General features: G+C 44.0%; 1 protein-coding gene across 3 annotated transcripts in view; it reads left to right on the top strand.

The window, feature by feature from the left end:
* CDH13 (cadherin 13) overlaps nucleotides 1-12,679 on the top strand; it is a 1,023,084-nt gene that overhangs the window by 800,777 nt on the left and 209,628 nt on the right. The window contains exon 8 of one of the 3 annotated variants that reach the window (XM_057711307.1): nucleotides 11,489-11,658. The exons of the other annotated variants lie outside the window; for them this stretch is intronic. Coding sequence (XP_057567290.1) covers nucleotides 11,489-11,521 — 33 coding nt within the window. The 3' untranslated portion in view covers nucleotides 11,522-11,658. Of the gene's footprint in view, nucleotides 1-11,488; nucleotides 11,659-12,679 lie in introns of those variants that run through there. 3 annotated transcript variants of the gene reach the window in all.

The following is a 12,679-nucleotide window of genomic DNA, read 5'->3' as shown; positions in this document are numbered from 1 at the left end:
AGGTTTTTACCAGCCCTTCTCCAGTCTCCAAATAATCAATGAAGACTTAGACTGAAAGTAGGGAAGTAAAAGGAGGAAATATAAAAGAATGTTTGGGGCCAAAAGTTGCCTTATATGTCCAATAGAAACCAACTTGGAGCTTAAAAATTTGTCACCAGAAGCTGAAAGCGTCGACATTAGAATGAAGTTATCTTGTGTGCTATGTAGGAATACAGCCTGGGCTTAGAGTCAATCCCTAACACAGCCAACATTTGTCGTGCTTTTACTATGTGACAGACACTGCCCTTTGTTCCTTATATTTATTTATATATATTTAATGCTCACCCCCACCCTGTGCAGTGGGTGTCATTAGCACTTTCCCTACCCAGTGGAATAGGGTCCCCTAAAAATTCATGTCCCCCAGAACCTCAGAATGTGACCTTATCTGGAAATAAGATATTTTGCAAATGTATTAGATGAGATCATATTGGATTAGAGTAGGACCGAAATCCAGTGACTGGTGGTATCCTTATAAAAAGAGAGACACAAAGAAGATGCAGGAAGAATGCCATCTGAAGATGGAGGCGGAGGCTAGAGTGATGCCCACAAGCCAAAGAAAACCTGGGTCACGAGCAAACCACCAAAGCTGGGAGAGAGGCCTGGATCAGACTCTTCCTCAGAACCTCCAGAAGGGACCAACCTTGCTGACACCTCAATTTCAGACCTCTGACCTTCAGAGCTGTCAGAGAACAAATGTCTGTTGTTTAAGTCACCCAGTTTGGGGTGCTCTGTTATGGAAGCCCTAGGATACCTATACCCCCCCCAACTGGACACGTAGGAATGTGGGCTGAGAGAGGTCATCTCCTGCCCCGGCTCACGCAGCCCTTCTGTGCTCAGTGTACTCTGGGTCAGCTGGGGAGGGCTTCGAGCAAGTCATTTCACGTTTCTCGGCTCTGTTTTCAGAAGAATTAACACATTTGTACATGAGGACTCAAACTTCATCTGGGTGATTGGATTGGATTACTTTTAAGGATTCTCCTAACCAACTTTGAGCCTCTTTGATTAGATTCTGGAAGCTCTGAAACAACCACTACAAAATTCATTTACATGGTGTTTTCCATTTAAGCATTGCTCCTTTCTCTGCAGTAACTTTGGAGTTACTGTCAATTTATGGACGTAGGAAGAGTTAACAAGGAGTAATAAACAGTCGGGACTGGTTCTTATTTCAAATGTCTACATGTGTTTGGTCGTTTCAGTGACACAATTGAAGACGAGTTCTATAATCAGGAGAGAAAACTTACACTGTATTGTAATTTCCCTTGATGCAAGCTTGAAAAAGATACCAGTTTAGATTCACTGGGGTGAATGACTAGAAAATTACCCCAATTGTCAAAGTTTTCAATGTTAAAAAGCAATGCAAATTTTCTCAAATACTTAGAATTTCTTAGTTGTCAAAACAGAGATATTACCAAAATATGAGAACTGGGGTTTTATATGCAGGTTAAAAAAAAAATTCATTCTTTTTCCAAAAGCCAGAATAGTTGGTTGAGTGAATGAAGGAGTAAAAAACAGGCAAAGCAAACCACTCATTTTGTTTAGAAATAAAATAAATCGATAACTTAATTTTTATAATGTATTCACATACTCTGCTGTAGCCTTAAAAATTGTGTGTGTGTATATATCTACATGCTAGGAAAAATGAAAGAAAGAAAAGCTGATATATGCGGATGTAACATTATCTTGTTCCATGTTCTTTGTGTTAGATGAGTTGTTTCTATTTCTATTCCAACCCAGAAAATTAATTCAAAGCTTGCTCCTAGTGGTTTACTCTAAAACTTGGTTTTTCAAGACCCCATCCAGGAGTATGTGGCCAGTTGTTATCTTTGCCATGAAAACATGTAACAGGATGGGTGTCCTCAGATAGCTCCTGTCACGTGTTGACTCAGAGGGGTGGGTAGAAACTTTTCTCCAAGTATTTTGGGCTGTTAGAAAATTTTCTTTGTGGTGCTAAAGAATGAAAAGCCAAGACAATTCTATGCTGGGACTGGACAGAGTTGCTCTGTTGAGGTTCTTTTATTCTCAGAATCAGGAGAAGTCTCTGTAATTTTGAGATCTTGAGCCAGGCTTGCATGACAGTTCTCTTTGTGAATACGCCACTAACTTATAGCCCATAAAAATCATGCCAATGCCACAATAAGCTAATGTATGAGGCAGAATCAAGAAGCCAAGAATCTGGTTTTATTTCACATTTTCAGAATGGAACTAAACTTTGCAGAAAGCAATTTGTGGGAAGCAATTCTTTACAGCACAGTGAGTTATGGGTTATCTCAAAGGAGAATCATCTCATTCTAGACATGGGATTTTAATGTGAGGGCTGGCTTACTTGTGTTGGGGGGGGGGCCTCTATCTGAATTGTTCCCCCTCTTATTTATAAAGGCAAATAATCTGTATGGATCAGTAGGTGACTTTTGAGCACCTACTCTCTTCCAAGTGCAGAATTTGGAAATGAACGTACAGTGGTAAATTAGCCAGCTGCAGCCCCATCATCACAGAACTTATAACTCAACAGAGAAGACATTGAATAAGAAATGCAAATGCTCTGTTACCTGGGGCAAGTTTGGGAGTATATAATAGATGGATCCTCATCTAGCTGGGGGAATCAAGGAAGGCTTCCTGGAGAAAGTGGCACTTATTTTGAGACTTGAGGATTGTTAGCCAGGAAAGGAGGTAAAAGGAAATGGTAGGGATTGGAGTAAAAATACTACTGATAAAGGGACCAGTGAATTTATATTGCTGGCATATTTAAAGAATTGAAAGAAGTCTAGATACATTGGCTATTATGTTTTCCCAGATGAGTGTCTAGTAATTCTGGCAAAGGTGAAAGTGAAGTGAATCCCTAGAATCTCTTACTGACTCCATAAAAACTCTTTAGAGTCATTGCTGTGACCAGATCTTTCACTGGGCACAATCAGTTCTAGCATAAGAAGATGCTCAAGAGGGTGGCCCCAAGAGGGTCCTGGGAGAGTGTGTGTTCAACCTGAGAATCCCTCAGGGACAGTCCAGGAATGTGGGATGGCTAAAAGAGGCTCATTAACACATCCTCAATCTAAAAGCAAAGCTGCTGTGTTAGTCAGGGCTAGACTAGGTTATGCTGCAGTAACAAGTTAACGCCAACACTTTAGTAGACATAACATAACAAAGGTTCTTTCTTGCTCAAGCTACATGTCCATCATGGATCTGCTGGGGCCCTCTGCTCCACATGGTTATCAAGCGACCGAGGCTGGCAGAGGCTCTACCAGCTCGTACTACCCATGACCTCCTTTGCAGCTGTGCCAGAGGAGGAAAGAGCTGAGGTATTGGACACCAGCTCTTAAATGCTTCAACCTGGAAGTGACACTTCCCATGGGCTAGAAGGAGTCATGCGGCCCCAGATAACTGAAAGGGGGTGAGCACGGGGATCATCACCAAAGAGTTACTATCCTTGTTGCAGTTGGAGTCTGAGAAACAAGGCAAACAGGTTTAGAGGCTTGAAGATGGATCCAGAGGGCAAAACTCACAGGAGAGAGAGAATTGCTGAGAGTCTATAATAAGACGATTAGGAACAAAGTAATGTATGAATGGAGGAAATGGACAGTATGGAGGCTTTCTTTTAGCATTAATAATAGTAATAGTCAGATTGTCAATTGCACTCACTAAGTGCTAGCGTTGAGCTTTACATGGATTGTCTCGTTTAGTTTTCACATCTACCTTCTGAGGAAGGTACAATGATGACTTCCATTTTACAAATGAGGAAACTGAGCCCTGGCAAAGTGAATAATCCCACACCTTAAGTTAGTAATATTGGAATTAGCATTCATTGAGTCCAGGTCCCAGAATTGATCCCAATTCTCAGAGCCAATAACCTTTACCATTGCCCTTAAGCCTGTCAAATCTGGAGGAATGGAAAGTGGAGTTTGAAAGAAACTGGACACATTGGAAATCTGAGGTCATTTAGTTAGGTTAGAAGACAGTTTCTACATAGAGACAGAGAGAAATGCCAAGAGTCTTGTCTTGTCTCAGCCAAGCAGGATGACTTTGGAGGGTACAATCAGGAATGTGGGTTTCTCAGGCCCAACATTAGAGCCCAGTGATAACCGAGGGCCTTTATGGGGTAGTTTGTGACATGTGGCCACAAAGCAGCCCCCAGCTTGGAGCCTCCAGGAGAACTGTCGAGTGGTCTTAGTAATATTCTGGATACACAGAAAGAACCAATACTTCCAAAAAAACAAACACTTCTATGAAAATGAATTTCATATCGTATTTTTACATTCCTCATTTGAAAGAATCTCATTGAGCTAACATAAAGAGAAAATTAGCCACTTTAACTATAATACCTTGAATATTAGACCAATCCAGTTCCAAGTTTATAGACCCTTTGATCAGGAGCCAGAGAAGCTGTCTAGGAAATGAATTAAAGTCATTTCTAAAATGTCTGAAAAGAGCTGTTTAAAGAAACCTCTCTTATTGAACTTAAAATAGTCTAGGCAAGAGAGAATGGAGCTGAGAGCAGAGGCGGTGGGAGAGGAAAGAGGAGGGACCCCAATACAAGAAATGTTGCAGAGGGACAGCCCTCCAAATTCGAGTGGCAGGGGAACAAGAGTAACTAAAAATACAGGAGGAATTTAGCATTTAGGGAGCTTATTGGAGGGACAGAGGAAGATTTGCAAATGGTCAGAAAGGAGACATGAGTCCTCAGCTGACAACGTTAACATTGAAAGACACGTGAAAAGGATTCAGGTGAGAGCAGACAGTGAGAAACAGCAAATAAAGGTCAGAAGTTCAGGAAAAGGGACAGGGTCTGGGGGCCTGGGTACCTTCAAGATATCAATGTTAACCAAAGCTGACATTGGAAAAACTGACAATGTCAGGTGCCGGCAAGGATGCAGAACGGCTGGGATTCTTGAATATTGCTGGTAGGAGTGTATATTGAATCACTTTGGAAGTGTTTTGTGATACATTCTAAAACCCAAATATCTGTAAACCCTATAACATTGCGATTTATCTCCCTAGAATGTCCCCAAGAGAATTGAAAGCTTATATCCACCAAAGACACACAAAAGAACAGTTTCAGCAATGTCTTGTATAATAGCCCCAAATTGGAAACAACAGAAATGTCCACTAACAGTAGAAAGGTAGGTAGGTAGGTAGACAGATGGACAGGTAGGTAGATAAAGTGAAGTCAGCAGTAATGAGAAAGAATGAACTACTGTACACAACATGGGTGGACCTATGGGCTCAATGTTGAATAAAAGGAGCCAGATACCAAAGAGTATATTCTGAACAATTCCGTTTCTATTACGTTCAAGGATAGGCAAACCTGACCCATGGCAGCAGAGGTCAGAGTAGTGACCACCTTGGAGGGATGGCAGGTAGAGAGACTGCTGGGGTGAGAATGTTCTGTATCTTGATCTGGCTGATGGTCACACAGATGGTTACTAAGGTGGGAAAAAGGGTCTACCCTGTGGGAGATGCTTGGACTGTGTTTGGTCTTGGAGATGATGAATGATGTATTTAAGAAAAGATAATCCGGGCTTCCCTGGTGGCGCCGTGGTTAAGAATCCGCCTTCCAATGCAGGGGACACAGGTTCGATCCCTGCTCTGGGAAGATCCCACATGCAGCAGAGCAGTGAAGCCCGTGCGCCACAACTATTGAGCCTACGCTTTAGAGCCTGTGAGCCACAACTATTGAGCCCGCATGCTGCAACTACTGAAGCCCACGCACCTAGAGCCCATGCTCTGCAACAAGAGAAGCCACGGCAACGAGGAGCCCGTGCACCACAATGAAGAGTAAGCCCCCGCTCACCGCAGCTAGGGAAAGCCCGTGTGCAGCAATGAAGACCCAACACAGCCAATAAATAAATTACAAAAAAAAAGTTGGGGAAAAAAGATCAAAAGAAAAAAATAAAAAAGAAATAAATAAAAAAGAAAAAATAATCCATGTCTAGATGTCATCACAAGCACCCATCTATGATGGCATTAGAGCCATATTCTTGTCTGTATATAATTTTGCCAAAATGACTGCCACTTGATTGCCATTTTTTTACAATTTATTTATTTATTTGTTTTATTGGCTGTGTTGGGTCTTTGTTGCTGCACATGGGCTCTACTCTAGTTGTGGCAAGTGGGGGCTACTCTTCATTGCGGTGCGCGGGCTCCTCATTGAGGTGGCCTCTCTTACTGCGGAGCATGGGCTCTAGGTGCGCAGGCTCAGTAGTTGTGGCACACGGGCTTAGTTGCTCCGCAGCATGTGGGATCTTCCTGGACCAGGGCTCGAACCTGTGTCCCCTGCCATTGGCAGGTGGATTCCACTGTGCCACCTAGGAAGTCTTCAATTGCCAGTTTTGATGACCATTTCCCAGGCTGTGAAATTATTCTGGAAGGGTTTAATGGAATGCTCGCAGAAATGAGGTATCATCAACTTTAGAGCCAGAAGGCAGCTTGGCTCCCTTTGCAGCTGACTGCGCAGAGCCTGGAGGGTGCTGATGGGCACCAGCTAGAGAAGGGCCTGGGGTCTGCCCCGTGACTCTGCCCAGCTCAGGGTCTCCATCCAAGTGAGGAAAATCCCTCACAAGGAGAGCAATGGGCTTCCCCAGCAAGGGGGCCTTTCACAGCAAGTACTTCTCCTTAGGTTTCAACCATCCTCTCCCAAACATCAACTTTTAAAATTTCACCTTCATAATTTTTGCCATATCTGTCTAATACCCATGCTAACATTTACTTCATATGCTTTATAACAACAGACTTTCATTTATTCAATAAACATGTCCAAGTAGGAAATACTGTGTCACCGCTGGGCCACTTTGATGGAAAACCAGCATTTTTCTGACACATGTTAAAGTTATATTATTACATGTGCCACCTCATGTCACAGCTCTCAGTTACTATTTCTCATTGTCTTAGGTCCCTTCCAGCTTTAAAGCTTTATAGTTTAAATTATAAAGTAATCATCCCCCATGTATGACTGCCAAGTCTCTCAAGAGAAAGGGTACTGTTTGCTCTCTAAAGTTAAAAACAAAACAAAAATGGAAAAAACAATAATGTAAAAAAAAAAAAAAAACCACCTGAATTCTTGTGCTGATGTTAATATTAATAGCCGGGGACCCTCTGCAGGGTTCTTAACTTCACGGTGTCAACATCCGTAAAATTCGGGGTTAAGACAGCTTCCCCCACGGGCTCCTGAGAGAGCTGATTGACAAGACTGCCAAAGCCCCTTGTCAGGCATAAAGGGATGTAAAATGACACAAATATTGACGCAATCATTGGCCGGAGCAGCTGGATGTTAGAGAAATCAATCTAAATCGTGTGTGGAGAGGCTAGCCACCTACCAAAGAGAACGTGACTGGTAATTCTTACAGCTGTTGATTTTTCCTTGGGTACCGGCTGGCTTCAGAGTCAGATGGGCCTGCTTAGTGCTGCTTCTGCCTCTGACCTTGAGCTGAGCAACCTTGAGAAAGAAATTCAACCCCTTGGCTCTTCAGTACGCTCACCTACAGTATGGGGGTGTTGGTTCCACTCTGGGAGGTTGCTGAAACAGCATAGAGGCTGGGCTCAGAGCGTGTTGTTGGTTTTCAAGTGATTTTCTGGGAGCAAGCAGCCCACATGCATCCCAGCTCCTGCCCTCTGGGTGCTGCTCGTGTAGGGGCGACTCCCTGGCCTGACGCTTCCATTGCAGCCTCCGTGTTTTCATCAGATCTTCCTGGAGAGGCCATAATAGTTGCCTCAGGTCCATTTTAATGGATCACGTCAAAATGGGTCCTGCCATTTTTTTAAGTCATCTACGACTTACCTGGAGGAGGAGGCACTTCCAGCCCGTGTCCGTTTGCGGTACGGACTGTCAAAAGTTAAGATGAGTGTACGTAATAAAGCACATTGGGGAAGAAAGTTCCACGGCACAATATGCCACTACGGAGTTTCCAATGTTAATAATTCAGCAGGTGCCAACGAGGCCTGGTCTCTATTATGCACTTGAAGCAGGTAATACTTCATTTTTTAAAACGTAACCATTGTTGAGTTACAGGAACACAAAAATGGTCTGTGGCCAATAAATGTCTAGTTTTATACTGTTCAATAAATGAAAATAAAAACGCACAGCCAACTCACTGAGCACACTGGCTTGTAAACACCCGTGGAGTCGTTCATCTTCAGCAGGTGGGTGGCATTGACTTCACCACCGCTGTCCCTGTCAGGGTCTGACCTCCTCCAAAATCAGGTGGTGATGAAGGGTGTTCAGGCTGGCCTGGATTCCAGCCTCAGGGCCGTGCATTCTTTGGGGGCTTCCCATGAAGGCCACCTGGCCCCGCCTATAGGTTCAACCCAACTCAACCCCAATGACTTAATTTTTTTTCAGCACTTTAAAACTCAGTCCCAGAACTAGCCACCCCGCGACTTCTCAGCGTGATCCCTGCCGGCAGCACCAAGCCCCTTTCAGATTCACCTTAGCAGGTGCTGTTTCCTCTGCCTAGAACTTTCTTCATTTACGTCTTTACCTGGCTATTATAATTGCCCTTTGAGTCCTAGCTGAAAAGTCACTTCCCCCAGGAAGCCCATCCCGACCCCCCGAGCCCCTGTTACACTGTCCACTAGTGCCTGGATCATAGGTGTGCCTCCTGCATGCACCTGGCCCTGCCACATCTAAATAAATAATGCAGGGCCTCCCTGCCCTCAAGTCACGAGCACGGGATCCGTGTTTGGCATCTTCCCCCGGTAGCTCCAGCGCCTAGCACTGTTCCCGGCCTAGCTGCAGGAGGTGCTGGTGAGTAGCTGAATGCATGGGTGGAGGGAAGCCGGGCTGGTGGTTGGCTGTCTTGCTGGAACATCAAACTCCACTCTTCATGACTGAGATGTGGCTCTTTGAGCCTGACAGCTGAATCCTGCTCAGACTTTCTAAACCCAATCACCCATCTCATCATACGCCCCACTCTTTCCATTTTCCTTCAGCAGAGACTCAGATCCCACTCCAGAATCCACCGCAGGGCCTGCGCTGTGCCGACAAATGCTTCCCATACCGGGACTGCCCACCACATGTGTGCACTCACCTTGGGCTCATCAACTCCCCACCCCTGAGATGGATGTACTCCCGGGACACCCCCTCATCCTGTGGTCAGCCCTTGATGGCCATTGCCTTCTGGGTCCAGGCTGCCTTCTGAGGGCCACTCCCTGGCAGCTGTCTGGGGTTCCTCCTAGCTCCTTTGCGTCCACCTGACTGGCATATCCACCCAACTGGCATATCCAGTTCTACATCCCACATCCTGTCTGTTTTTCCCCAGCCTGTTACATTGCTCCAGATGTGTAATGAACACTGGGAGAAAGAGGCCAGAGTGACAACAAACCCCATTCCAATCCTCGAGTCTCAGGCCATTCAGCTCCTAGAAGCATGCACCATTCCTGGGAAGATGCCACAGCCAGAGCCTGAACCAAGGCCCTGGAATGTAGGTCACTATCTCTGCCCCAGCCCAAAGGGAAAGCTTCTTGTACCACCAAAGCCATCAGTGTAATTGGCACCTTCCAACCAACCTCCTCAGATCACATCTCTTAATCACTTACCGGGCAGTCCACCCACAGGAGCTGTGTATTATTTCGGTTGTAGAAATTAATGAAATGGAGACCAGAGAGTTGAAATGTCACCATATCTGGCATGACCTTACCATTGAGTAGATTTGTTTTCATAGAGATTTTTGTGGATTTGCATTATGTGCCACTAAGAGAATGAATAATGCATTATTAGCAGAATAAATCAGCATATAATATGCATGAGTAATATATTCACACCAGGCCTGGTGAAGGAGTAGATACTAATTTAGTTTGTTTAAACAGAAATAGATTTAAAGATGTGTAACCACATTGTTACAAGTCCTTTACAGTTATTGAAGCAGAAGGTTCAGACATGACTCACAGCCAGCAGAGTGAGTAGGACCAAAGAGGCAGGAGTGTTGTGTCTCCATTTTACTCCCTTTTACTATGAGGACTTGGCAAAGCCCTCAGCCCTCTGAGCATCGTTTCTTCATCTTTGAATGGGGGATGTAACACTAACCTTGCAGAGCCATGAAGCCCAGAGAAGGGATTGTTGATGGTGGGGTTTAGTGAGCTGTACATCACACATGAGCAAAATGTGGTGAAGTCAGTAGACCAAGGTTTTTCTCTTCGTAGATTCCTGCTGAGTCAACTTGGACAAAGTTGTATTATTGCCCTATATACTCACATTATTCTCCATCCCCTTTCTCCTAATATTTCAACCCCAAACCACAGGCAAACAGTGACAACAAACACATGTCTGGCATCTTATAGCTGGAAGAGTGCTGACTCATTTCATCCTTATAGCATCCCTGGGAGGTGGTACTATTTGATGCGTATTTTACAAGTGCAGCTCAGAGAAGCTAGGTAATTAAGCCAAGGTCACAGAGCCAATACATGGTAGCATGAGGACTCAGGTCAGAGCCACGAAGAAGCTTAACTACTGACTCCTTCACCTTGGCCAGCTCAAGTTTCTGCTCTACTGTATTAATACTTTGTCCCAGTTCTGGGGGCAAGGAAACTTCTGTGGTCGTCCCCATTATTATGTCAAACCAGACACAGTGGGAATTTGAAGGCAAAGGGAATTTTCTCAATTGCCATAATTGCAGTACAAGGGGAGAAATCTGAGAATGGTCAGTAATTTTTTTTTTTTTTTTACTTCATCTACCCATCACGTTAGAGAGATGACTCTGGTCAACCAGAGTCTGTTTCCTCGTTTGTAAAATCAGGATAAACGATCCCCCCGAGAGGACCTGTGAGCAGACGCTGAGACGACACCCAGCAGAGGGCTTGGCACCCATAAGCAGCCCCACGAATGTTCGCTCTTATAACCATCTCTGTTCTCATTAGGGTGACAGTAGCATTTACCACCTTAAATACCTTTGAGATCACAGGTATCAGTATCGGACTGTAACATGAAAACAAATCCGTATTTTCTTACCAATACTTTAATATTAATTTAAGTGCCAAAACTTCAAACAGTACGAGACCCAGAAGAAGTCTTCAGGACCTCTCTCGCACGGGTTCGGTGACTTACCCAAGGGCACACAGGGAGTTTGCTGGGAGCACCAGGGCTAGACTCTGCAGATTCCAACAGGGACTTTAATTAAAAGCACACAAAATAAGCCACAAGCACCCTCCCCACCACACACATACACGTCTTTAGCTCCGTCTACATATTCCAAACTCGCACAAACTCTTTAATAATCCTCTTAATAGCTGTGATAACTAAACATATTCAGTTTAATACCAGTTTCATGCATGCCTTCTCCCTTAAATCTAAATAATGCCCCCGCTGCTATTCCGAAAGGAATACTATAACTGACTCTTTGCCGTAATAAAGATGGGGAAATTTGGGTTAATCCCATTTTAAGGGGCAAAGTATATTTAGAGCGATTTTAAATTGCAAAATTAAAAGTGCAAACATGAAATGATTTTTCCATTACTGTCTCCTTCTTAGGGAAATGTCTCCTGTTGCAGCCGGGCTGTCTGAATGGGCTTGTTACCCTCCTATGGGGCTTAGAGTGAAACATCAGCTCCTGGGAGCCTCATTCTCAAGGTGCTGCAAAACTAAAAGCCTCCACTGGGCTCTTCTAAGAGCACTTTGTAATAGCACTCACATTCACACATAGGCACAAATTTTGCTTCAGAGGGGACTTGCTGCTGTAAATATGAGATCATCTATTTCTGGATATCCCAACTGGTGCTTAGATGTAATTGCATATAACAGTATTAAAAAATGTTACTCAACGAACAACATTTATTACGCCGGCTGTGCAACTGTCTTCCTCCTTACTTCTGAATAGTCCATTCATGGTTCAGCTTTGGTTTTAGTCAAAATAAAGACTGACCAAAGCGAGTTTCTCAAAGTTTCTTTTGTTATTCATTAAGGCTGAGGAACTGTGGCTGTGGAACTGTTGAAGTAGTAGGAGTCACCTTAAGGAATGTCCCAAGAGTGGTAACGCTCAGTTACTAACAGGGTAGTTATGGCTACATTGCTTGGCCCACCAGACTGAAACACGGTGGATTCATTTTAAGGAATGTGAAAATCTCAGATTAGAAGCAAAGATGGAGGTTATTCCCCCAGAGCTCCCTCCCCATGAATCCCTGTGCCTTTCTTGGAACATTGCACATCTAGGCAAGTTTGCTGCTTTGAGCAGTTCAGCTCTATGGCTGGACATCTCTGAAGTCAGAGAGGTAGCATAGTATTCATGGCTGGGACTTCAGACTCTGGAGGCCAAAGTACATGGATGTGAATCCTAGGTCTGTCACTTAGAAGCCACTCTTGCAGTATGTACTAAAGTGATGAATAGGCATTGCCTTTTACCCAGCAATCCTACTTTGGAAAGCCAGCCTAAAAATAGAAAACCTCAGGACCTGAAGACAGATATGCAAGGCTGTGGTTGAAGCATTGTTTTCTCCAGGTGCACAAAGTGAAAGGTTAAATGTTCATCCACTGTGCACTGTATTACATCCATTCTATGAAATATGAACTGGCTTAAAAAATAACTTTAATATCTCTGACTTACTGGCCCAGAGCAATGTATATGGTTTGAATAGAGAAATGTACATGCCATTGTTTGTAAAAAGAAATCACAAAAAGTCCTGGTATATGTTTTTGTAGGATTCTCTAAGGATAGTGAAAGGCATG

This window comes from Hippopotamus amphibius, chromosome 16 (assembly GCF_030028045.1).
Source record: "Hippopotamus amphibius kiboko isolate mHipAmp2 chromosome 16, mHipAmp2.hap2, whole genome shotgun sequence".
Classification (NCBI taxonomy): Eukaryota; Metazoa; Chordata; class Mammalia; order Artiodactyla; family Hippopotamidae; genus Hippopotamus; species Hippopotamus amphibius.
Note: the sequence above shows the minus strand (reverse complement) of the source record. Positions and strands in the feature narration are given on the sequence as shown.